The following is a 27,548-nucleotide window of genomic DNA, read 5'->3' on the forward strand; positions in this document are numbered from 1 at the left end:
TGTTCTCTCAAAAATTTAATATCACTCTGAAAGAAGACAATTTTCTTCAAAATAAAATATGATGTAATTTTACAGCATGTAAGTTTAAAAGAAACTTGTCTTCAACTTCTGTGTTAATAAATCCATGTGAATATAAATAATCTCATTTAAATCACATTTGTCATTCCTAGTTACAGTTTATCAACTACAAGTAATTACAAGTTACTATGCTAGAGTAATTTTTTGTCCTGGTCTGAGTGTTGAGCCAACTTGTCCTTTCCTCTTCTTGGGATTCTGAAAATTATCATACCTGGAAACAGAAAAAGGTATTAGCAAATCTTATGAAACTCCCTTGTTTGCATATGCCTTTTCAGATGTACATTAATGCAACACAGAACTATAGATGTTTAAGTATGTTTTTACGTAACTGAAAAGTGCATGTCTTCTCAGACCTGGGGGAGTCTTCATCCACAGACCTGACTCTGAGAGCTCTCTACAGGGCTTTTTTTTTTTTTTTTTTTTTTTTTTTTTCCCCGAGGGGACAGGACAGATGTGGGTGGGACAAGGAACAGAAGTGGACAGGGTGGTATAGACTCCTGGGAAGCATCTCTCATTCTCCTTTCCTGTCCCTTCCTTCTCTCCTTCCCCTGCTATAAGACCTTCCCTTATCCATGTATCAGCTGAGGATGACAACTCCTTAACAATCTTTGTGTCAGAATAACCCCATGATGAGATCACAGAACATCCCTGTACCAGTTTCCAGCTTTTCCAAGTCTAAGGAGAAACACTCTCCTCTTCAGTACGTTTATACTTACGCAGATGATTGTGTTTTCCCAAACATGGCAGCTACAAAGACCACTATGGAGAGACAAAATCCAGCCATTTGAAAGTATGAGGGGCTACCATTCAGTGGGAGCAGGAAGGGCCTAGCTCTGAGTCTTAAAGAATCAGTGCCTTTTCGTATTGGTATAGGTCTTAACATAGTACAAGGGTTTTCTGGTCTGATTACAATTTCTAGGTCTTATGTTAATAAAAACAATAAAAGACAACGCACTGGTAACATATTTTCCCTTTCCCAGTATGTAATTTAATATTCCTGAAAAAAACTGCCGTCAGAAGCTATTCAACTCCACCGCCGTTCCCCACATTAAATAACTATTGTGTTTCTGATGAATAAGGGCTGTGAAAATACCAAATCTCCACTGAATTCACAATTACTAAAACGTAATACTTAACAGTTCAGTAAAATTCTTCCAGTCATCTTGGCTAATGGATGGTCTTATACCCTCAAGTGCAGTCATCAGATGGGACTGGGTAATAATTAAACTGTTCTTGGCAAGCACGGACTGATCAAGGGTGCTGTCCTCCTTGAAAACAGAACCATGAACAGACAATGGAAAATTACCACAGAAACATAGTGCCATGAATACCAGTAACTCTGGAACCTCCCCATTACATGTACAGACAAATGTATTATAAATACAATCACAAACCCCCACCCCCTTAACAACACAGAAACAACTATTCTGTCATATGAATGCAACATCTGGCATATTTTCATCTTTGCTATTTTTGTTACATTACATATTATGCAGAAATTATTTATTGAAATACCAAGAAGTGTAGGGGAACAACAGAAAAGCTTTAAGACTAAATAATTGAAAAAACTGCCATACCCCATTCTTGCTTCTGTGATTGGCTTTGATAGCACTGATTTCTGTCCTCAGGTGCTCTGTTTGCTGCTCTTGGTTATTTTCCAGGGAGTCTTCTTGAGAAGCTGTTCTAAGCATTGAAGGTTGTGATGATGCTGTGTCTCTCTGTGTCACACTGATAAAATCATGACTTAGGGAGTTTGGTCCAGATAAACACAAAGAGCTCTAAATTGACCATAAGAAGAAATAATTACCTCATTATGGATCCAAAAGAGTAATTCTGCCATTGAGATTTAGCCTACAATTCAGTATAAGCTTGCCTCCACTGGCAAAAAGAGTATTTTCTCTTATAAAATATATCACATAACTTTTTGAACAGAAAGATGTAGGTTAATTTGCCAAGGTGTTTGGGGAAGAGTAAAAGTTTCAAAGTGACATGTTTCATGTTTAGAAAAAATCTAAATATTTTTGCAATGGCCTATCTCAAAAAGAATAAAGGTCTACTAACTCTGTTGTTTTATGTACATATGAAAATCAGTGGTTCAGAAATCTGGGCAAATTTATGTAGTTAAGCTTTGAAATTCCTCATTATTTAAATATTTATCACCTCCAAATTCTCTGTCACTTGATAAAATATGCAAATTTTAAGTTCAACAACTTTAAAAAGATCAAAGTCCTTCTAGCCTTGCTGAAAAACTTTCACACTCGGAGGAAAACTGAAGTCTCTAAAGATGCATTATAGATGATAGCATTCAATTTATGTAAGATAAAGCACACAAAAGCACCTTAGCGCTCAGAAATTTGTTTTCCAATGTCAACATAAGCAATTTTTTGCTTTAAGAATCAATGCCATACACTTTTGAATTAAAAAAAAAAAAAAAAGCGTAACAACCTTGATAACTACTTGTAGTAGTAGTTCTGCAACAGATTTTGAAAATTAATGTCCCGTGGATCACACATGAACTCTGAGGTCGTATGTTCACCATAAGGAGCTCGAAGACAGCATGTTCTGTTTTGCTTACACAGCAGCTGCCAAGGAAGACAAGCTGGCCAGCTGATCGCTACGCACATGCTGGGTAGCCAGCACATTCCTGTCTGCAAGCTAGCCAGAGAATGTGCTGCCCTCTGTGCAATGTGATACTATAACAGGAATTCTGCTTCTTAAAAGCAAGGATGGAAGCCGAAGTTTACTTCTGTTATTTACACAATTCCATGGTCAGATTATTCCATTAATACACACACTATTGGAAACTGAAAAATGTTTGCTGATTCTTAAGATTCTGACTGAATCCTTGAAAGCTGAATGGCCATTGTTGAGTAATAAAACTAAGTTAAAACAAAAACATAAAACAACAAACAAACTAAAAGACTGTTTTAGTACTGAAGTTTGAAAGGCAATAAGCCATTGGACCAGACAGTAAGATCTAGTATGAATACAGTTTGCTTTATTATAAGGTATTAAGCAGTATATTTGGGGATTTTGACTTTGAAGCCCTGCATAGTTGCAGAGAAGTCCATATTGTATTTTGTCAGATGACATCCCTCCATCTGCTGCCGCACCATGGACAAGATACAGGCTAAAGACAGTTTGAAAGACCAAGCAGACATAATTGTATTTATAAAACCGCACCACTTGCCTAGTTCAGTTTTTCTGCTTCACAAGTGATAATATTTAGAAATTTCAAAATAGGAAGCGAGTAGTTTACCAGTTCTGAAGGAGTTCCATTTCCCAGCTCTGATTCATAAGAGCTTCCAAAATAAAGACGATACATATTGGACCTTGGATCTTCAGGAAGCAAGTCAGACATGTCTAAAGAAATAAGAGATTGCTCTAGCCCTGCGTCTCCATCTATTGCTGAATCATCTGAGCCACTGCTGTGGTTTAGAAAAACCATGGAAGAGAGACTGAAGTCACTATCAGAACTAGAACCAAAATCCTGTGACAAAGAACAGAACATTAGAAGTGTTAACTCAGAGCTAATTGCAATCTGAAATACATTAAAAAATGTAATATACAGTGCGAATGGAAGCATCGATTTACATTTGATTCTAGTATTCTGTCCTTCTCTGGGAGTGTATTTCTAAATATGTTGCTAGGAAAATCCAATGCCTTTAAGCAGAACTTTCTGTCTTCACGCTAGAAAAAGAATTTGAGGAGAGAATCTTAAGGTTTTTATTTGTTTGCTTTGAACTGCCTCACTCCCTCAGTGACAGCAAGTGTTGGGAAACTTCATGCACATTTTCTGTTGTAGAACTGTATCACTTCTGTCTCAACCATTCCCTCTAGGCAATTTAGTGTCTTGTGTAAAGTGCTGTAAGAGATTGTGGTAAATCTACTTCTACAGTGCCTAACTGCTGTACTCACCTTTAGTCACAGTCAACACATTTTAAGGATTGGTGTAGAAGTCACGGTTGTTGCTTTAGAATGGTGTCTGCAAATCTTTGTTTGTACACCCCTATCAGTAAAACATTTCTAAATACATTCCACCAAATAGATGCACATTTATTTATTTGTAATTTATATACATGTGCTATTGAAGTTCTAATATTTTCTTCCTGCACCTCAGTGGATTGTCTTGTGCACACCACTCCGGAGACAACTGCTTTAGATAATGGCCGCCTCTAACGATGCATAATCATCAGGTATCCGTACAACTACTTACTGACGCTACAAGTGAAGCGATTATTAGGGAAGATATGCTGTAGATCCCTCCCTTCCAATACTAAGGGCTGCATCCTCAGAGCCCCATCCCTTGGTAACAGAACCGGAGAGGTCTCCTTGTTTTTGCACCTCTGCCCCAACCCCTCCCTTTGACCACCAAGTAGCAGAAGCCATGCCTGCCCCTTTCCAGCTAGAACCAGAAGACTGGCATTAAAAATATGAGGAGAGGTGGCTGATTAGAGGCTAAAAGAGGAAAGGAACGGTCAGTCACATAAGGGGTATAAGCCAGGGGTGCAATCCTGTACTTGGGAAGTGCAAGTATTAGCTGGTGCCTGAAAGACGAGCCAGAGCAGGCTGCTTCAGAAACCCCATCTTCTGGCTGCTTTTCTCCTGACCTCAGGTCAAACTCAATCTGTTGGAGCAACTCCACAAAACCCACCAATTTCTTGCCTCCTCCATCATCTGAAATGTGTCACCTCAAAACTGAATTTGCTAGCTGGTCCTAAGAAACTGAGTGTGATACCTCCTATTGATCTGTCAGTCATTCCTCATAACAATGATAAACAGATATAGCTTACATAAATCTATTTAACATTAAACACCTACCATAAAATGGAAAAAAATTGTATTTAAGTATTTAAACTAGTTTGTTAAATTATTCCTACATTTTTCTGCAAAGATACTAAAACTTTAATTGTCTGTATACCAATATTGGAAAATTACATCTTATTAAACATAATTTTGGTTAAAAAAAAAGGATAAAATTAGCCTTTTCAAACATATCAACATCAAAATAAAAAGGAGGAGAGACTTCTCTTATATCAGTGTTATTTACCTGTGTTAAACCTGAACCTAAATTAGTATGGATTGCCTCTAATTGGGCGTTGTACAACAAAGCTTTTAGGTCAGCCCCTGTGAACCGTTCTGTTTTTGCTGCCAAATCCTGAAAGTCCACATCGTTTGCCAAGGACAGGGAATGACTGAGAGCTTTTAAGATTTCATAGCGTGAATTCTGTAAAAAGGGAGAAAAAAGAAAAAGTCAATAAAGCAACCTATTTTCTTCCTTGTTCTGATTTCTAAATAGTGCTTTGGCCCTGTCACAAGCAACTTCCTATCCGAGGGAGGAAGGATCTTTTTTCAAGATGACATTACCCTAATAATAGTATGTATAGGACATACTGTATAGCAATTTTTAAAATATAGGCATTCATTTTGTTACATTTTCTTGAAGAGTCTAAGAGAAACTGTACCAAATAAAGTATACAGAGAAATATATTTCCTTAAATATGCAGTTAATATCTGGGATTTTTATATATGCAATATATAAAAATATGACAGTGAACTCTGCTACTCACACGACCTTTTCCAAAGAGAAGTACGACTAAAGTGAAAACCTTATGTTTACCTGAATATTCCAAACCAGAAGTTTACAAGAAAAAAAAAAAAAGAAAAAAGAAAAAAGGAAAAAGAGTATATCTGTGTTCTTAAGGCACAGATTCATCATCTTCATGTGTGTTTCAGAATTAAATGATACGGCATTTGCAAAATGTGCTAATCTGAAAATGAACGGCACTGGTTTTTTTTCTCATAAAATGGAGAATCAAAGGCACACATTGTACAGCCTCTAAGACTTGATCCAAAGCCTACTGACACCAATGGGAATCATTCCTTTCCTAACTAGTGACACATCTGACTTAAAAGAGCTTGAATATTCCAAATTAAATGTGGATAAAAAAGTGTGGGATCAACTGAATTTGGAATCAAACTACTCTGGAAAGCTTTAGGTAATTCAAGAGTTGAGTTGGGAATGGTTATAGTTCACTTCAAGCAAATGGCAAATCCACTGGATTCAAATTCAGAGAAAGACACAGAACATGATAAACACTACCCTGCATCCAAATTCTTTCTGCAGCTAGCTTCCTTTTTTAATTTTATTTTTTTTAATCTGCTATATCCACAGGATCATGATTTGGTCCTGCAGACTGTGGTAAACAGCCTTGTGTTTCCCTAGCTTTATGTGAACACATTGACACTAAAATCAGTGAATTTATACTGTTGTATTACTGGCGGTTTGAAATGCCACTAAATATAAAGAAAAGGAGAATAAACCCCATTAGTTTGGAGGCAAGGAAAAAAATTCAATCTAAAATGTTTTGTTTCCTCACCTGATCAGGAGGTGGACAGTACAGGCACTTATCCAGTCGACCTGGCCTTAACAAAGCAGGGTCAATCAAATCTGGGCGACTAGTAGCAGCTAGCACATAAACCCCTTTAGAAAGTACAGAAAAACCACAATTAACATCTGCTAAATTTTTGCATAAAAATGAGCACATAGATTAATTATTACCTTGTAAGCCTTCCACGCCATCTAACTGAGTCAAAAGTTGGTTGACCACTCTGTCAGTAACTCCTGTGTTGTCATGACCTCGGCGAGGAGCAATAGAATCAAACTCATCAAAGAAAACAATACAAGGCTTAGCTGCCTGAGCTCTGCAAGGCAAAAAAAAAAAAAAAAAAAAGAAGCAATAATTAAATTCTATTTAAGTTTGGGTCACAGGTAAAACTGCTTAGAAATATTAAGGATAATTGCTTTTTGCTTCAGAGAAGCAAAGATTCAGTTATCTTTAAAGAGAGAACATGAAATCTTTTCTGTAGAAATTAAGAGGTTCTGAAGAATTAGATTGCAATGGAATCACTGCTCATTTTTATAGCACACTTTGCACTTACTTTCTAATTTCTGAAATACTCAACTGTCATGTTAATATACATGAAAGTTCTAAAATCCAATCACTGCAGATCAGGTCTTGGCTTATGTACATCTAACAGACTGCCTACACTTCAAACTACACAAGAAGCAAAGGCTGTGTAGGGTATGTCCGTATTAGTGAACACTGAGAATCAGTAAGGGCAGATTTGTAGTAACAACTGGCACAGAGGACCTTGATACCAAGTCTAGTATGAACCCGTATACTGAGTGTTCATTACTAGTTGAAGCATTACTCAACTGTGTCCTGGAATCAGCTGGGAATGGAATTCTGCATGTGTTTTCCAAGACAGTTCTGTGATGTGGACCAATGCATGGTAAATGGAAAGAACTGGGAGTTCAGCTTCAAAAGTGCACTCCAATCTCAGCCGAATGTTCAGTTCTTAAATAATGATGGTCAAGTTGAACTTGTCAAGATCTGAACATCTGATTCAGCACAACTAATCATATTTCAGATGCTTTTGTGATCTGATGCCATGTCTCTCCTAAGACAACCAAATTATTTCTTGGAGCTTCAACCAATAAAATTCATCAATAACATCACCAATCTTTACAAAACCAACCTGTAAAAGATATCTCTAACTGCTTGCTCACTTGCTCCAATGTATTTGCTGAGCAGCTCTGGTCCCTAAAAAAAAATAAAATAAAAATTTCATGATTTGTTTCTTAGTTTTAATGTGTGATTCAACATCAGCCTACATTTTATATACTACAGTGAATTTTCTTGCAGCCAAGAGTGGCATCTCTGAACAGAAGAGCTGAGTGGTCTAGATAAACCAAAAGAATCTCTGAAGCACTCCAACTTATTTCTATTTTTCTACTATGACAGAACATATGTTACAGTATCACAAGGCAATGGCTTACACTGTATTTTGAAAATATGTTTAAAATGCATTGCTTAACTTCATTGTCCAATGGAACCAAAATCCAGGATCTTTTTATAAAAAATGGGAAACTAAGAACATCTAATTAAATTTTATAATTCTACCTTACGAATAATTATAGATATATAAAAAAAAATCCCCAGTAATAAAACTGTGACGTTCCAGAAGTCAGATGGTAGGATATCCAAAGATATACCAAATTTTAAATGTCAGTTTCTTACTTTGGAATTTAGCCATCACAAATACTCAGAGGTATTATGTTAAGCTGTTTCATTCAGTTAATCAACTGAATCAATCAAACTTCATAATCTTGGTACCTTGATGCTGATGAAATTCATTCCACTTTCTCGAGCAATTACTCCTGCTAACAGTGTTTTTCCTGTTCCAGGTGCTCCATACAGCAAGACTCCTGATCTCTGTCGTATGGGCAGGTTTGCAAATAATTCTGGATACTGGAAAAGAGTTTCAACAAGACATATTCTAAAATATGTAATTATTCTGCAGTGCACTGTAATATCACTGACTAGTGTTAATTTCTGTCTACGCAGAATGTCTCCAGTTTTTTTAATCCACATTATTATCACAACAGCTCATCTGGGCCATTGGTGGTGTACTTGAGACTGAAGCCTAGGAACCCACTTCATATGTACTTAAAATACAAGTAAGTGGCATTTTCTACTAAGAGGAAACAGGACAAAACAGGAATTCACTAGAGCTTTATAAAGCCCATATTGGCGCTTCTGAATTCTTATTTTAATCACTGACTGATATGATCAAATTATATAAGTATACAGTGAAAGATTCTGTCCATTATACAGAAAACTGTTCGGTCATTTCTCTGAAGACTGAAATGGATGGCTCATCTCAATGCTTGATGAAGTCTTAAGCAAGGCAGAAAGGTCAAAGCAAAATAAAGGGGAATCGTGGACTGGCATTAATCCAAAAGAGAATACTCCAGCAAAAGTACTGCAGAAGACAGCTGAAAATGTTATCATCACAGAGCCTAATCACAAACATTGCAACAGAGCAGGGAGCAAAGATGATGTCAGCAGTACTGCAACACTTGATCTGCAGGAAAGCACAAGCCATTGCCGTTTGTATTTGGAACAGGGCAAGGGAAGGAGAAAGAGTCTTTCAGTAGCTGAAGACAGCTGAAGACTGGGAAGTTACAAAAGTAGCTTAAAATCACACCTGTTGTCTTTCTGTCAAATACTGTATCAAACCTTAAAAAGCATTCTTCCCCTGCTAACATTATGTACAAAATTCAAGTAACTAATTTTAAAAAAAAAAGCTGTCTACCTTTGCAGGTAACATGATGGTATCCATAAGTATTTGCTTCACATCTTTTAAGCCACCAATCTTGTCCCAGCCAATGTCTTTAGGTTTATGAAGGTTGACATTTCTCAGAGCTAACGGAGTAAAATCTTTTAGAGCTTTCTGAAAATCCACAGTTGACAGAATCAATTCTACTTAAAAAAAAAAGAAAAAAAAAACCTGAGCAAAAAAAGAGAACACACATCCTACCAGTAACAAATTCCTCACAATATGTAACAATTACATACATTCTAAACATAAACCATAAAAAAAAGCCTTTTTATTTCTGTATTACTCCACAGGTTCTGGATGACAGAAGCAAGGCTATGAAGTAAGAGATTTTGTTGTCAACGTACCACCATTTTGAAATGCATTCTGGTTGGAAATACTGGCATGAATGGCACGATCAACCAGCATAGTAAAATCTCTAGCAACAAAACCTTCTGTTTCCTTTGCAACACACTGGAGGTCAAGATCAGAGAACTTCTTTACATCAGAATTCAGTTTCATTTTTATTATGGAATACAGCATTTCACATCTTTGCTTCTGAAAAACAGAATTATGCAGCAAGCGTGTATTACTAGTCTCATATGAATTTCAGAAATTCAGAAAGTAAAAACATATGAGTTACTAAAATTTCCTTAAATATTTACATGTCACCAAACCTTCCAATAACAAAATCTGAGCAGGCATGAAGATAAACAGAAGTTAGTTCTTCAGGTGAATTTCAATAAATTCACCAGTTTTATACCCTTAAATGTTTACCTCACCATAGCTATCTTACAGCCAAAAATAATAATGTAACAACCCTCCACGCCCCAGATTTTATAGTTTTACAACCAGTTTTTCTGTTTCACAGAAAAAGGAACATCCTTCATTTTGCCAATTTGAGCAGAATATATTTGAGATTAAATATATTGCATTATATTAAAATACATCAGATAATTTTCTATCTTTTGAGATCCTGACTTTTCCAGTGATGTCTCATCCTTATTAATTTTTTTTATTAAATCATTTTTGTATTAAAAATAATAAAAGTAGACTTGCAGGAAGTGGGAGAAAGCTACACTATATCTAATGCAGAATCCTCTCCTCAGTTCCTTTTAATTGCTATCCTGGACAGCAGACCAGCAGGCAGGAACAACTGTGAAATACAAATGAGTTGCCATGTCTGTGTCATGTCTTTAGGGCATGCACAGGTAGAAAGTGTCAAGTCTTCTGCAAAGAAGTTATACTGGTTTTCCTTTTCGGCTTTCAAAATGAACCATAATCAAAAGTAGAGCGATATAATTAATATAGAAAACCAACCCAAACCCTTCCCATAAAATTAACATTTAGTTTTAGTAACGTTTTAAAAAATACATGTTACAGGGACATACTTATTCCTCTGAGCAGTGAAAAAACACACTCATGTTTAATCTCATTTATCTAACTGTAGTGACTTACATTTACTTTTTCAAAGCTGCTCCTCTAGAATACCCTTACAAGTAATAAGTGGGGGCAACTGGGAGTTTTCACTAGATTACTTTTATTCTTTAAAAACATTATAATGTCATGTGTAATTTCTGAGGTATTTAAGTATCAGGAAATAACTTCTAAGACTTCCAGATATTTTTCTCATCTTTGGGTGTAACCTACTATTTCTGCAGCTGTTCCTGTACTGTATTTGAGGTTGCAGGGAAGGCGAACAACACTAACCATTTTACCCAAATTTACCTGATCTGGAGATCGGATACATTTGAAGCATTGAAATATGTGAGTTCCTTGAGCTGAAACCAGGGAAGGATGTAAGGAGTGTTCAGACTGACTTGTGGCAATTAATGCAATCAAACTCCCCATGGAAATAACTTCTTTTATCAGATCTTTCAAAACTAAACACAGAAGACATTGCTCCATGAATTGCAAAATAACAAAAGATTCTGCATTTCATAATAGACATTTCTACTGTACTGGAGAGCAGCATTAGGGCACACAAAATGTAACATATTATTTATTTGTTTTACTCCCATGTTTACAGGCTTTTTTTTAATCATAAAAAAAAAAAAAGAGAGATGTATAGTTATTTTCTCTAGGACAGTACGTTCCATTAATAAAATACCATCACAAGTGCTCTTTAAAAGCTAGATTTGTAACATCACTGATGATGTCTACCACAGGATATTAAACAAGGATTTATTTTTTTTTTGTGCGTTATGATCACTCTTCTAGAAATATTATTCCCTCCATGCAAACAAAAAAAGGGAAAGTTGTAAGATTGAAAATAGTTGCAAAGACTAGAAAATAAGCCGTCTAGGAAAAAATAATATATGGAAGTTAAAGAAATTATGGATGCAAGGTGGATCTTCAAGGAATATTCTTTAAAACTCAAAGCTTCTGTTGTATGTATTATACCTGTAAATAAAGTAATAAGAAACACAAACACTTCTGCAAGTAACTTAAATGCAGATTTTTAAAAAAGAAATTATAGTAAGATTTGCTGAACTTCAAAAATAATTTAATTTAAAAATATGCTAACTCCCTCAAACTGAGCTAAGAAAGGGAAGGTTGGTTTTTTTTGCTATGGCTTTAATTTTACATGAACAGAGTTTAATACAGCTAATAAAATAAAGATATTGATCACTTTAATTTTATTTTGCAACTTATCACTGCCTAGATTTTAGGGACTAAAAAGGAACTGTATATGGGATATCAAGCTACAATGATAACCTTATTTTTGAAATCTGTGGATTGTTACATTGTAAAATAAAACAGAACTTCTACAAAGTATACCAAGTAGGATGACAAAAACGTTAGTACACAGCTAAAAGAAGTTGGTTCTAAGTATCACTAAGTACCAAATATATGTACCTCTGTAATTACAAATAATAATTATTGAAAACAGGATCAATATTAATGATATGTCAATTATAATACTGATCTTATCAATAATTATCAGTTAAAGATTCACCTGTAATTTGTAAGCAACTGGAACATATCTGAGTGCACAAACAATCTAAAAGGGAACTGAAAAGCCTTACAGCTGGCAGTGGTACTGACAACAGGCATTACCATCAGCAGTACCCTTGGCAATGACTACTCCAAGCTCCAGAGTGAACTGTTCTGATTCTGCTAGTGGTCCACAAACTGTCTACATACCATGGTTTGTGAATCCCTGCCATGGAATACCACATGGTCCACAGGCAATAATGACAAACAGAATTGTCCAGGTAGGACAGTACGATTCAGGTGCAAGAAATTCTAAGTTGCATTATATTTTTATCCACAGGTACCACAATATTACCATAAGCAAGTCTACTGCTTTGAATGGTTTCAGGGCTGTTCTCATGCTCTGGTGTAGAAGGTACTCCAACAATGTGATCAAGATCATCCATCAAAAGAATAGATGGTTGCCTCCATGCTGCCTCTAAAAAAGCTTCTTCCACATTTTTCCTTACGTTTACTAATCTTTTTCCTAAAACGGAAAATACAATTTTAATGACAAAACATATGAGGGAAAAAAAATCATCAGACTGACTACATCGTGCTCACATAATACTACAGTGTTTTGATTTGTGTAGCTTAACTTTACTCCTGTAAAATCCAAGTACCAAGATTAAAGCAAAGTCAGCAGTTCAGTAAAGAGACCACATCTTCCATGTAAAAAAAGTACTAGAAGGATCCACCTGTACTAAAATTATATTAATCATCTTTCCCAACCACTATAGAAGTCTACAGGTCTAATTCCTAGACAGTTAGAGCAATAGCAGCAGCATTCTAAATTAGCTACTAAGGAGTCCTGCAATTAGAAGAATTTTTCAGAGTGCAGGACCTAGCTCTTTATCAATCTTTCCCTTTTCCTCTGGAGCAAGGAGCTTGGCAGGAACTTTAGAAAAAAAAGAGTATAGCCATGCAATACAACGACTCTGTATGAAAACAGTTGAGTATTCTCTGCCTCTATAACATCAAGATTATTTAGGAAAGCCAGCAAGTGAAAGACTAAAAAAAGCCTTTTTTGTCCTCTTCCATCTTTGGTGCAAACTACTTATTTTGAACTCACAAAACCTAAGGATTCATCCATCTCATCATCATCATCTATAATGATGAGTGTTAGATGACTATTGCAAACATATACTAGGTTAGTAAATGTGTCATCATAAATCAGGTTTCAGCTGGTTGTTTGATCTTTCTTTGGTGCCTGTGTCATCATTTCACTGAGTAATACAGGTAATCTTTAATACTTATGATTTGTTAATGTAACATTTGTTCCAGCTAGCACAGCCGAAAAAAAAGCATAGTTCAACTTGCAACTTCTTCCTGTTTTGCAATAATTAGAAATAAGCATGGCAAGCATGGTTTGAATTTGGTGGTGGTACATGGGACAGAAACTGATAAAAGTGTGAAATAAGCTTACAGCAGCTGTATTTTCATCAGGCTGAGAAAGATGCTTATTGCAGGGCATCAAATATCCTTGCAAAAGCAGTAATAACACTAGAAAAATTATGCAGACTAAATATAGCAACTTCATAATTGTGCTTCTTCATCATACAGCAAACATTTGAGATATATAAAAAAATATTATCGTACCTCTTAAAGTTTTACAATCGATTACTTCTACATGAGCGTCCAGTCTATCAAATGCTTCTTTGCAGATGGCCTTTGCTAATGTTGACTTTCCACTTCCCTACAAAAATAAATGTGAGCTAATGTAAATCGACAGAACTAGCTCCTTCTGTTTTTGTCACAGAATATACCGGTTAACAAGCTGAGAAAGCTGTACACACACTGGTTTTATTTTCACCAGGTATATATGAATGCTGTCTTTATATCACTTGGTAGAGAACAAAGCCATAGAGCAAAACAAGTATAAACAAATTCAAGAGTGGATACATCCACTGCAGAGAGCGCTCTGACTCCACTGAGTTCAGTGTTAAGACATCTGTTAGTTTCGGTGGAATCTGACCTTAAATGGATCACATAAGAGGCAACAGGAAAACAAGCATATCAACTCCACTGCCATTTTATGTTAGAACACAGGAGAAAATACTATACTCTTATTTTCATTCAAATATTTCAGAGACATGATGTGTTTATTATACTTTGAACACAAAGTAGATTAATTCCCTAGCTGCATTGGTAGCAATCTTTAAAACTTACATTATATATATATTTATACATACATGAAATATGAATATATATTTATAAAGTGTGCATATAATGTATGTATATAATATAATGTTTTACTGAATTAATTCTGTTCAATTAACTGCTCTTTCTTCAGCTTGTTTGTTAATTCTTTGGAATTCACGAAGTATCAAAGAAAACTAAGAAAAACAGTTTTGTAAATAGGGAAAACAACCTGGGGGGGTTTGCAAGTAGAGAGTAGTGAGGTGTGTACCTTTCCTCCTGTGAGAAGCACCCCTCCACTTCGCAGTCCCACAGCAACAGCAGCCAGCTTTTGAGATAAAGGACGCCCCAGAAGACTGTGGCTTATGTGTTCAAATGAGGATGTTCCTAATTTGTCCAGTCCCCTGCAGAGCAAATAAAACATTAAATGGCCTAGGGTAGCATCAATACACATGATGTAAATAGCAATGGCCTGCCGTATGGTGAAGTTTCAATGCTGACACATTGTGACATACTTCACCCTTTCAAGAAAAAGCTAAAGACAATTCAATCTGAAGAGACAGCAGCTTTATTCTGCAGTGGTGACACAGGGGACACGGACAGATATTGCAGAAGACTCCCACAATGGCAAGGTTACCTAGTCGTTGTACACCATCCTAGCACGAGGTAGGTCTCAGAAGGTAAGAGCTCACCATCTTTTGGGACTTCACCTGTTTGAGTGGCTGAGTAACAACCTACTAAGGAATGTTAACAAACCAGTAAAAAAAACCCCAGGAGCATGCCTGGGTTGGAAAACTCAGGCTTTTCAGAAATAAAGCAACACATAATTGCTTTGAAGACATCCTTATCCTGCACCTGTCCTAAATCTTTGTAACTTTCAACACAACAGTGCTCCTTTCAGATCCACAAACAGCAAGGCTATCAGTTTTGTATTTCAACTTTCTACAAAAAGTGTTGTTCCATGAAAAATGGAATGAACAAATGAATCCTGGTTTCTAACATCCCTACCCGATGACATCCCACCCCTACCACAATACCCCCACATCAATTCCTATTCCCTCCTCAATAATAATATGCTCAGTTGCTTTTCAAAATACCTCAGTAATATCCTCAGTTGCCTTTCACAAAGCTGATAGCATACTACCACAACACTCCAACTCTCTCACGTCCCCTCTGTCCCATCCCTACTTGAAGTTTGCTACGTGGTACCACTGTCTTCCCTTCTATCAATGAGCATGGCTTTGCATTATTACTTATTTGCTGGGAGACAGCATGTCCTATGGCTAGTTCCAGACTACACCTCTGCCACGGGCCACCTAGCAGGTTAACTGAGGAGCTGTTGAGTTTGAAGGGCACATTTTACCCGCGGCGTATCTCAGTACACTATGTTGTACTTGGCAACATCAGTATTTCTTCTGAAACTTAGGCAGTTCTGAGACCTCCCATCCTACTGTCAGACATGGTGAACTTTTCAGAATGTGAACAGCTTCAGTCACATGAAGTTTTCTATTCACTGCAGTAAGACTATTCAGAGGATAAAATTAACCATTTACATTTACTAGGATAAGGTCTGAACCTGGCACAAGGCAAAAGGTGCAGAGATTTTTTTTTTTTTAGACCTGGCTTAGTTTTCAAAAAAGCTGCATTTCCACCAATTTATTTATTTATTTATTTATAATTCTCATTCCCATTCCCTCCCATGTTTTCTACTATGAAAATGTCTCACCCTAAATCGTTTAGTTTGTGGTAAGGAAGGTTCCTGTCTGTATCACATATAGGTGGCTGGCTGTCACCATCAGCTTTTCTAGTTAGAGGATGTAAAAGAACCTACAACAAAGGGAAGAGTTAGTACTTTACATTAAATATAACTACAGGAGAAGGGTATCAAAGTGACTAGCCATTTTAGGAATTGTGTAAAGAAAATGTTGCATGTATGCTCTGCTGAAGTTTACTGTGCTTGAAAGAAAGATGCATTGGTGAAATGGCATAGATACAACTATTTCAAAACACAACCCAGTGTTTACAGTGATGTAACAACCTATGACTAGGTGTTAGGCCAAGTGCTGTTTTCTACCACACTATGCAGCCCATCATCTCTTTCCCTACCTGTAACTACTTGTTCCTTCTCCTCTGCCCTCCCTGTTGTGCTGGCACGAGCACTTGTGAGGCAGGATAGTGAACTACACCAGGAGTCTGGCCTGGATGAAAAATAACCTGACTAAACACCTTGGTTTTTTTACCTGCATGGATTTTTCAGTCTAGTTCACTCTTGGCAGGCAAACAGGGCTAACAGAGAGGTTCACAGATGAGAACACGCTGGTAGGAGATGCTGGCACTGCTATTAAGAAACACATTTTGCCCCTTCATCTTAGCACCAGTCACTAGCACAATTTGTAGAAGCCTTCTTGTACTTCTCTACCACCAGCAGAAATAAAGCTAGTTTTACTTTTTTTTTGGAACAGGAATCCTGAATTTTGCAGAAAAACTATATTCTAAACAGCCAGAAGAGGACACCTTAATTCTCCACTAAAATGTAACTATCAGTTTAAAAATGAAAACATGTTATCTCACTCCTATAACCATAAGCCTGGGCTCATGGCCACTGGTTCAACCAGAATTATTAATGGAAACAGTAATCCTAATGTTAAATAGAAATATTTATTCTTCTGAGAAAGGAAAGACTGAAGGAACAGAAGGCACATGAACTATATGAAAGAGAAGGTAGTGTGAGCTTGGTAGGTTTGAATCTTTGTCAGAACTAGGTACTGTTCCTGCCAGATACACTGTGAAGTGATTTTACAGTGCTTTAGGTATTAAGGGAAAGACCAACAAAGTATAAGGACAGTATGTTCAGACTTGGACAGTACTAACATTCCTCTGCTCTAACTGATTTTTCTGAGAGTTTGATACAGACTATGAAATTCAGTGACAAGCGTGGCACGCCTGGAATCTTAGCAATACCTCAGGCTATAAAATAACATCTAAAGAATGCAAACATAATTTAATGAACAGTCTGACATTATTTACTTAAGAATGGAAACCAAAATACATTATATATAAAAAGTAATACATTTTTAACAAAATATAACAACTTAAATTACTTGATACCTGATACTATGTGATATTTACTTGTATATTAGTCTTTTGCAGCAAACTGGGACTCAGTATAAAAATATTCTCAGACTTATTTTCTTCAACGTGCACAGGATGCACTACACTAAGGACAAACTCCTCCGTTCCTGTAACAAACCCAAGGAACAACTATTAAAATTACAAATAAATTCAGTTTTTATTCCTTACAAGATGGAACAGATTAGTGTCTTCTGAATTACTAAGATATAATAAAAAAGAAAGAATAATAAATATTGAACATTATTAAAGCATAATTCATGCTTACAGTTTCAGTTTAAAGAGGTATCTGTTATGTTAAATGGTGTATACACATATTAAGTGGCATATTGCCTAAGTAAATTCCATAATGGACAGCTAAGACAGCTACACCACAGGACACTATTATCCTTCCTTACCTTCTTTAACAGACAGATCTATACAGCATGTGCTTGTCATTATCCACGGGTGATCATCAGTAGTGGAATCCTGCAGCCAAGAACTGAAAGCAGATTTAATATCATCTTCATGTATATCTTTATGCTAAATAGGAAAAAAAAAAAAAAAAAAAAACAGAGGGAAATAGAACAAGGTGTTAGTAAGTAAAACTGTTTTCTTCCTCTGCATGAGGCATTTGTTTCTTTTATGGTAGCACAGAGATGGAAGAAGATACAAGAATTTTATTTATTTAGAAAATGGTATTTTTCCAGCAAACACCATTTCTGTCAACTGCTCCATGGAAAGCATCTGCCTAGCCCTTGCTATGGCAACAGCTGAATCTTTTGCCACCTCTGAAGATTTTATCTTTGAAACACTGACCTGGGGGCAAGGAAAAGCCTTTATTCTTGTTTTACTTATCTGTATTGCCAGATCCAAGCGAACTACTCAGCTCCTGGGTTTGAAAGACCACCCAGGGTATACACCAATATTGACCTATGACTTATTCTGGGTTCTCAGAATACCCCTTTCTTCCCTGTATAACACACTTCATATACAAAGAACCCTGCGCTTATCCGGGCACCACCAACAAACTTCAAGAGGCAGGCAAAGAGAGCAAACAGCTTACCCCTGATCACCCAGATAAATGGAATAGGAAAAGAAATCAAGTCTAGATTGCGTATCTCTTGGCTGAGTTCCTAATCAGAGAAGCCTAATTCCTACCTAAAAAATGGGGAATCAACCAAGATCATGGAAGCAGTGTTCAGAAAAGGAATGGAAAGATACTGTTGTATTTCTTTCTGTGTTTGCCTGTTTTTTCCAAGAACTAAAAAATGTCAACTGAATCAGAAAGGAAAGAAAGGGAAGAATCTGTATTTAAAACATAAAACCACACAACTACTTTTAACAATTTTAGCAGATTACTGCCAGAATACTTCTGTTAATTCCAATATAAAAAAAACGAATGTTGTTCAACTATTCCTTTGTGGGTAAGAAACGAAATTAGAATACTGGGGATAAAGAACAAACTTGCATAAGCCCTGCTATGATGGGAAGCACTGTATTTAAGCTTTTGAAGGGCAGCTAAAATGACAAATCAGGCCAGTGTCACACAGAAACAAGCATATGGTACATGACGAAGAAATACGTCATTCCACAGCTACACCTGACAGGCTGCAAGAACTGGTACTAGGTATGTTCTTACTGTCACAGATGCTCACTCTGGAGACTGGGTATGCCTCACAGGAAAACAGAGGGATTAAATGAGACAACTCTAGAAAATTAAATCTTCAGTACAAGGAAAAGAAAAATTGAAAGGAAGCATTAAAAGGAAGTAAAAACCTAAACAGCATATACAAAATTGTAATAACTTTACAGCAGTTTCTTTCTTAGAAATCTACTGGGCACTGCAATGTTTGAAGAGTATAAGCATGTCTTCCCCCAGAAGAATGAAAATGGGTATTTTTTCCTCTTTAACTCTGTAATTCTTTTTTCTTTTTTGTGTTTTATTTTTATAGGCTTAAATGTATACACTGAACATTTGCTAGGTTTGAATCAGTATTAATGTACTGCAGGGAAGGGTCTGATGCAAAATTATTATCGATTATTGTTGCTGGTTTTACAGCAACTGTTTTATGTTTGAGACCTAATTAGACAGAAAAATGTATCTTTTCCCTACCAATGCTACTTCTCCTTCATGTCAACATCCTTTCTAATAAGACAGACATCAGAAATTTTCACAATTTGAGAATAACTAAGTCCCTAGGATTTAAAAGGGACTATACAGCATTTGTCTAACAGCTTCAGGAAACCAGAAGTCAGAATCCAGAAGTTCTATTTCGTCCACCCTCTGTGACCTCTACCAATTCCTTCAGATAGAAAATTGTTACAGATAGCATGCCAAAGTATTTGAAATATTTCCAAGTGCAAACTAAAATTTAATGGCTTGATGTTTACAGTATCATTCAACAAAATACAAAAAAGCATTACTAGATAAGCTTTAAGTAGATTACAGCATCTTCTTAATTTAAACTTACACAGCAGAAAGATAAAGCAATTATTCAAAAAAGACACACCTTTGGAATTACGTCAAACATGACAGACATCTTCTAAATGAAGAAAAAAAAACCCATAAAAAAAATCCCAACTTGACCAGAGCAACATTATCAGTTTTCCAATATAGGAACATGTACATGACCGAGAATATAAACTCACTAAGTTCTGTTTGGGTTGTAGTGTCAGAGATACAGGAATTTTAGGAATAGACTCAATTGACTTAATTCGGACTGTTGAATGTGTGTCGATATGTAGTTTTTTCCTCAGACCATCTGGAATCTGAAATATTTAAAATAAAAGCAAAGAAAAAAGGAAATATTAGAAAGTAAAACAGTTATAATATTGCATCTATAATACAATATCAGTTTCTTCATCACTAACAGAACTTCTAGATTTGACCATTGATCTGTCTGTTGGTTGTAATCTGTATAGAATAGAAGGAAACCATAAAACTGATGGTAGTGTCCAAATCTTGTTCTCTCATGCACACTTCTAATTGCCTTCTATCCTAATTGTGAAAGTGCTCACTATAGCTGATGGTCTACTAACTTCTTTAATAAAACCCCAAAAGGTTGAAAAAGAAGAATTAGGCGGAGTTCTTAGAACATTGTAAGAATGCTTTTAGTATAGAAGAAACCCAACAACTCTACCTTCATTTGCTGATTAAAATTAATTTTACATGGGCAGGTAAACATAAGTAGGCCATTACACAGATCAGAACTAAGCACATCTGCAGCACAGAGAGAGAAAACCCAGCCTCCTTAAATTGTACTAGTCAGTTTGCCCTTTTAAAAAGCAAACTACTTTTCAAATATTCTGTGATATTTTAAACATATATCGAAATTGAAAACATCTCATAAATGTTTGATAAGTCTAAAAGACTTTATGGTTGCTGGCATTTGGAAAACTGTTAAGTGTCTCAAAAGATTTAGTGGTAAAGACTACTACAGGCTCTTGCTCCCATTCTCAACAAAAAAACGTAAGTGAACGGTGAAAAGTGTATTATGTCAAAATAATCAAACAGTGATTTGGAGTGCATTTTATCTATTTTTGTTGGTCCCACATGTGCTTCCAGGAAAGACAGAACATAACCAGGCTGTAGTTCTATCAGGACAAGCTGAAATGTCAGCACCTATACACCAAGACTTATGCCACCTTGCAAAACAGCATACAAAAAATAGTTTAACTTACATAAAACCTAGTTATATTAATTTTAAGGGGTATTTTAAAAGAGTATATAAAAGCACTCACAAACATTGTGTGGCAGTAGGATATGTGATCCCATTAACTTTACCGTTTGATGACACCTAAAGTCCAAAGCACATTTCAAAGTTCTAACTGACAAAAAGAATCTCGCTATGCAGTACTGAGTGTAGGTAAGTAGATACTTTCACATTTTCCTGAATACAATGACTACCAACAGATTCTGAAGAAACCATGCATTCCCTCCAGAAACACTGAGGCATTTTCCCCATTTGGTGAAAAAAATGCTAAGGATGAAGAATCCCAGAATACACTGTACATCTTGGAGGATGACAGTAAGTAATGTAGTCCAGAATGAGACAGCTTACCAAAGCACAGCTCTAGTAAATATTATTTGATTCTAGTATACTCGAGAGCTTAACACAAAGTTTATATCCCAAAACTGCATGTTAACCAGCCAGTTCCACAATTATCCAACAGAAAATATTATTGCATAAAAAGCCCAAAAGATAGTGTGCTCAAACTGACCCAAACTCTTCCAACATGTAAGGCTTCCCCACTGTGGCGATACTCTATGACACTCTTTAGGTCTTCAAATCCATTCCAAACAATTTGAACAACAAAACCCTCACTGGATGCTTGACTGCTATTAGAACCAGAATGATTTTTGTCTTGTGTACTAGCCAACTGCTTTTGCTTTTCAGATGGCAGATTTTGCTTTGCTTCTTGTTGACGCTGTCTCGGGGAAAGCAGCTGATTAATTTTGCCATATGATACTACAGGATTTGGATCCAAATCAGTAAATTCTAAGTTCCATGGAAAAACATGAACAGCATTCCATTTCAGAAACGCATGAGTGGTAGATGCATTCTGCACGCTGGGAGGCTGGGACTGACATACTCTAAAAACGGAATCCATGTGAATTAAGTTCAGCAGCTTGTCTTTGAAGGTGCTCACTTCATCTTTATCACACAAAGTCTTTTGTTTCTGCTCAGATGTATGAGAAAAAATGCTCCCAATGAAATTCCATATATTTGGGAGAACATTTGAGCCAAATGTCATGTTTGCATCAGCCTTACTCTGTTCAAGGACTCCTGGCTTTAAGTAAGGTTCTTTGGCAAAAGGATCCTTTACTGTTTCTTCTTGCTCCATGTTGTTTTTCACAAAACTTTTGAGCAAGATGTCACTTTCTGTGGAAGCTGTGCTGGTGGTATTTTCCTCAAGTTCGCGTGTTTTGGGACGTATTAGAAGCTCCGTGCATGGTTCTAATCTCCCATAGGGGGCTGCTGGCTTAAGCGTACCTGAGTATGAACAAAGCAGGTCATGAATGCATCCACTCCTGCAAAACAGCTTACTCAAGGTTCCACAAGAGCCTTCGCTGTTGCTTACCGATTCTGATGTAAACGTGAGTGTGCTGTTCAACCCATACAGGAAAGATGGCTTTGGGAAATACTACCCGAATCTGGTCAAGAAGATGGTTTTCAAGAGAAGAAGCGTGCAGTTCCTGGGGAAATGTGGTACCATTATCAATTAAATACTGCATTCATTTTCAACATTTGTTTGAAGGTGAAAACTCTAAATGTCCTTCTAATACATCATTTGAAATATAAAATACAAATTAGCATTACATCACATTTATTAGTTCTTTAGGGGCTGAAAAGAATGGGGCATTCTGCAAAAAAAAATATGCTTGCATCAGAATCTCTGTCATCTGTAAGAAAAGAACGTGAACAGTGGAAAGGGTTTTATTACCAGAATTTCCCAGTCGTCTGCTGAGAGTGGTTCCACTTCTACTTGCTGACAGGAGGAGATGTGGGAACATGGTTCAAGAAATACCTGGCAAAAGTAACACTATTTCAAAATGCTTAACTACTTACTTTTAAACACATAAAAGCTCCACCTTTAATGCAACTACAGAACTGACATCTCCTTCATTATATGCTTTCACTACTTTGAACATACATCTTCTTAACGACACCAGGGAATTCACAAGCAGAATTTGGATATTGAACAGATGGGAAATAGATTGCATGGGCCATGCTTTGGGGACTTCAACAAGCCATGAATGGAAGCGAATGTGAAAAGCATCAAGAGCTTTACCAGCTGATAACAATAAATTTTTAATGCATATTGATCACATAATCATCTTTTAATGTTTTGATTTTTATTTTTAAATGTTCTGGACTTTAGAATGCTGAAAAAAATCATTAAGCTGCGGGCAAATTTAGGTTGCGCAGAAACAGCTGAAAAAAATCAGGAAAAAGTATAATACAAAAGCAGAACCAGCTCCTTTAAAACGGTTCTGTGGAAGCGAGGCTTCCTGTGAAACCATTCATAAAGTTCATCAGGAGGGATGATGAAAGCTATTGTGGCTTAGGCTTTTCAGAAACCATTAAGCATACATTTCAAAAGTCAACTTCTACCAAAGGTTCCATTTGACAGAAAGTAACAGTTTTAAAACAATATCATGTCATACATCTTAAAATAAATTTAATTATTTTTTTCTTGAGACAAAACTAGTTACTTGTCTTCTGAGAGCAATATATAAAAGTAAAAATTGATTTTGAGTTCTTCTAGGTCCTCAATTTGAAGCAAAAGTTGAGAGGAGTATCTTTTCCCCAGCATGGTAAATAGAAGAGCCTATTATTATGAAACACTGCAAACATATAATTCCTGAATCCAAACAATGGCTAACTACCTAATTATTCACGTATTTGACCGTACAGATGCTTATTTCTAGGCAACAGTTAGGTGAGGTTTTCTTAGGTTTCCTTTGCCAACTGTTTTTCTCTTGAAGGCTATTAATTGCTAGAACTAAAAAAGGTTCTTACCTTGCCACTGAACCAGTAAATTGTAAAGCTCTGCAAACTGATACCTCATTTCTAGACAGAATATGCTAAAAAAAGTTAATAAGGTAAGATAATACACTGCTTTGAGCCACATTCTTTGATGTCTTCTACTACCTGAATAAAATTTTCCATATGAAAGAATAGGTGTATATGAACATACTACACAATAACATTGTATAGAGGAATACTTTTCTATTCCTGTTCACTTAAATTTCCACCCATTAATGGAAAAAAAACCAAAACCCCACACTTGGATGCTCATATTTTAATAGTCCTACGTCAAGAAGCTCTGTCTGCCTCTCTCAACTTCTGTCCAATGAAAGAATCATTTACAAAAAGTTTAACACAGCATCCAAGAGTAAGAGGCCAATTTAAACGCACATTCAAAGCCAGAGGATGCATGGGGACGTATGGTGAAGGGGGGAAAAAAGGGATGAAAAGTTAAACCCCAAACAAGTCAAAGAATAATGCAGTAAGTCAATCATTATTTTAAAATAACAGGAACCCCTAGCAAAATATTCTCATAATTCCCAAATTATTTAGCTGCTTAGAAGTGTACTTTCCTAAAACAAATGGCACTGCAGAGAGTGGCTCCAACCTGGGAAAGACCTACCTACAAGCCTATCCTAACGTTATTTAGGCAATTGTTAATGATTTAAGGAGCAAATCTTTTCATGTTTGAGACATTCAATGACTGTTAACTGTTCTTACGAGCAGATATAAATGAAGTAACTGTCTAAATATATGAAACAAGAAGGTCCTAGTTAACTTGTTTACCTTTTCTTGAAAGGTAAATACCTTTTCTTACAAGATACCAATGATCTTAAAATATAGTCTTTATTTAAATAAGAAGAAAAGATTGCATTGCAAACCTGTTCTCCATCTGTAATGCCAAGTTTCTCTGCTAACTGTCTGTTAATCTCTGCAATATTTTCACCCTGGTGACCTCGACGCCTGATTTCCATCCAGCTCAAAAATACAGGCTGACGACTGCAGGATACTTTCACAGCTTGGCCCTACAAATTTCAAAGGAATAAAATAAGTTAACATCAAACAAGCTAAATAAGATGACTATTAGTCAACCTAAACTGTATTTGATTAGATCAGAGGATTTAAAAATATTATCTGGATTTTATGTGCCCTATTTTAATTAACATTCCCTAAAAATAACTTGCAGAATTTACAACGTGTTAGTAAAGGGTGTTTCTATTAGCAGTGACAGAATTATTTTTTAATTCTGGCAGACTGGCCAACTTCTTAAGACCATCTTTAGAATTTTTCTCCACATTACCTACTTTACAACTCTCAACACAGAAAAGCATGCTGGTTTCAACTGTTAAACAGCTTTTAGTTTTTATGGACTATGTTTAAGTAAGAACAGTAATTCCTCTTCCTTTCTTCTGTATTATAGTCTGTCAAGGAAATACCTTACAGAAATGTAACACAGTTCTGTTTCTCAAATGAGGAAAAAACATAAGCATAGGCTTAAACTTTATATGTGTTGTAACATTTGCATGGACTCCAAGACTGCTTTCATGAGATGGGGAATATTTAATGTAAGCGACAAATCACATGAACTCAGACCAAAATGATTTTATTAATTTGTTTCACAACTGCTCAGCGCTGTTGATCCCAAATTGAAGAATCTTAATATGTCCACTCAGTTTCCATATAAAGAGACTATACCCTAGATTGTATCACTCAAGTGACTTTTTTTTCAAACATTACTATTTTTATGAAAATCAAGTGACCAAGACAATGTACACTGTGAACATATCACAGATTTAATTATTAATATAGTCACATTTTCTGTTCTGTTTGCAACTGTATCCCAATAATTTCAAGTATTATTTGACTTTTTGGTGAACTCTGAAAAGTTTCAGAGAACATCTACAATGGTCCCAAGATTCTTTTACTAAATGATATATTTAATTTACAGCTCTTCCCTCTACTCACACAGATAAGAGTTTCTCCCATAGTGTCTTAATTGCCACACAACACTGAGTTTTGTAGACCACTTCGTCACTCACTTATCTAATACCTTCTGCAATTAGATTTAGCTTTTGATTCCATTTGCATTTTTTAATTATTTACTCAGTGTAATCTATTAATGTAATTATTTATCCCCTTTTTAATATTTTCATTCAAGACTTCAGAGATCATGCATTTTTTTGTGGATCACGTTAAGTAAAAGCAGGAGCCCACCATAACCAACTATGTACAGAATGACACTCGTCACAAGACTTCAAAGGAATTGCACTCCTCTTCCCTCCCTCTTATCAGCAAATTTGTAAGACATCCAGAAACCGTAGCAGAAGCAAAGCTAACATTTATACCAGGTTTCTTGGAACCCTACCAACCTTCTTCTACTACCCCAAAGGAAAAGAGCAGGTTTTTACAAGTCTAGATGATTGCACTTTTGTGAAGTGTCCTTTTTGGCCTTGGGAAACGAGCAGGTTACACATACTGGGTGAGGCCAGCCTAGCCAGAAGGGGCTTTGCCAGGATTGCGGCTGCCACCTCCGCTCCTGAGCTTCACTCCTGCCTGCTCCCCTTCACCTGCTGGTTCTTGCCATTTTTCAACCTGTCTGTTCTGCTAGCAGAGCTTTAACTCTCGTGTTCATTGCACAAGGGATGTGCACAGGCCCTGCTCTTGTTTTCATATGGAAATGTTATTTAGAATCGAAGGTGGGCTTCCTGCAAGCGAGCAATCTACCTAAGAGGCCTTAGCAGGACAGGAGTCCCTTTCCGCACAGGAATACATAACGAACGATTCGCGTACGCCAAGAACGCTGGTTCAGCTCGGATTTACCACCTTACCTCACACCCGAGAGATTAATTTGCACAGTATTCGGTTAACGCCAGCGAGTTACTGGGAAAGCCGGTGTAGGCCGGGCCCCCAATCCCCCGCCCCTGGCTGAGCGGCCGGGCCGGGCAGGCAGGGAGCGCCCCTGCAGGGCCCGGCCCGCCCGAGGCGGCGTGCGGGGCTGCCTGTCGCCGTGGCCACGGGGCAGCTGCGTCCCCGGGGCGGCGGGTGTCCCCCAACGGCGGGGGGGCCCACGCGCTCCGTCGCCACAGCGACACCGCAGCCGGCGGTGGGGAGGGCCGAGGCGCGGAGGGAGGGGGCTCTTCGTATCACCGCTGCAGCGGGGTGCTGGGGGGCGGGGAGCCGGTGCTCTCCCATGATCCTCCCTGCCCAAGGCTCCCCTCCGCCCAGGCCCCGAGCGGCGCCGAGCCGGTACCTGCTGCAGGCGGAGGTGAGAGGCCAGCACGGGAGGTAAGTGCAGGAAGCAGTCTCGGGTCCCGCTCAGGACGACCGTCACCGCAGCGGCTCCAGCTCCCCCTCCGCCGGGGTTGCCGCTGCCCCACATGCCGCCGGCGGCCGAGCCGAGCCGGGCCGGGCCCCGCAGCCCGGCACCTCTACGCGCCCGCTCCGCCCCGGCAGGGCGCTGCCTCCCCGGGGACGGGCGGAGAGGGCGGGACGGCCCTTCCCAGAGCGCCCCCTTCCCTCCCCTGCCACGCCCGAAGCAGGGGCGTG

At 37.3% G+C, this 27,548-nt stretch overlaps 1 protein-coding gene across 4 annotated transcripts; it reads right to left on the reverse strand.

The window, feature by feature from the left end:
- PEX1 (peroxisomal biogenesis factor 1) lies at nt 1-27,498 on the reverse strand. Of its 4 annotated transcripts, none has more exons than XM_055710304.1 (24): nt 27,253-27,497; nt 24,884-25,027; nt 22,915-22,998; nt 22,552-22,666; nt 21,691-22,463; nt 20,119-20,238; nt 17,886-18,009; nt 17,488-17,597; nt 16,085-16,185; nt 14,630-14,762; nt 13,819-13,915; nt 12,536-12,706; nt 10,972-11,126; nt 9,612-9,801; nt 9,241-9,410; nt 8,259-8,393; nt 7,621-7,685; nt 6,641-6,783; nt 6,459-6,562; nt 5,129-5,305; nt 3,338-3,568; nt 1,656-1,856; nt 1,216-1,346; nt 1-289 (listed from the first exon to the last, which is right to left on the reverse strand). In XM_055710304.1, the coding sequence occupies exons 1-24, from the start codon at nt 27,379-27,381 to the stop codon at nt 205-207; spliced, it is 3,888 nt and encodes a 1,295-aa protein (XP_055566279.1). In that variant the 5' UTR covers nt 27,382-27,497; the 3' UTR covers nt 1-204. The 4 variants fall into 4 exon arrangements, with proteins under 4 accessions (XP_055566279.1, XP_055566280.1, XP_027655850.1 ...); XM_055710305.1 differs by having other exon boundaries at nt 9,241-9,407; nt 27,253-27,496; XM_027800049.2 differs by lacking the exon at nt 27,253-27,497 and adding an exon at nt 26,831-26,977.
- Between the last annotated feature and the right edge of the window lie 50 nt (nt 27,499-27,548).

Source organism: Falco cherrug, chromosome 4 (assembly GCF_023634085.1).
Source record: "Falco cherrug isolate bFalChe1 chromosome 4, bFalChe1.pri, whole genome shotgun sequence".
In the NCBI taxonomy this organism is placed as follows: domain Eukaryota; kingdom Metazoa; phylum Chordata; class Aves; order Falconiformes; family Falconidae; genus Falco; species Falco cherrug.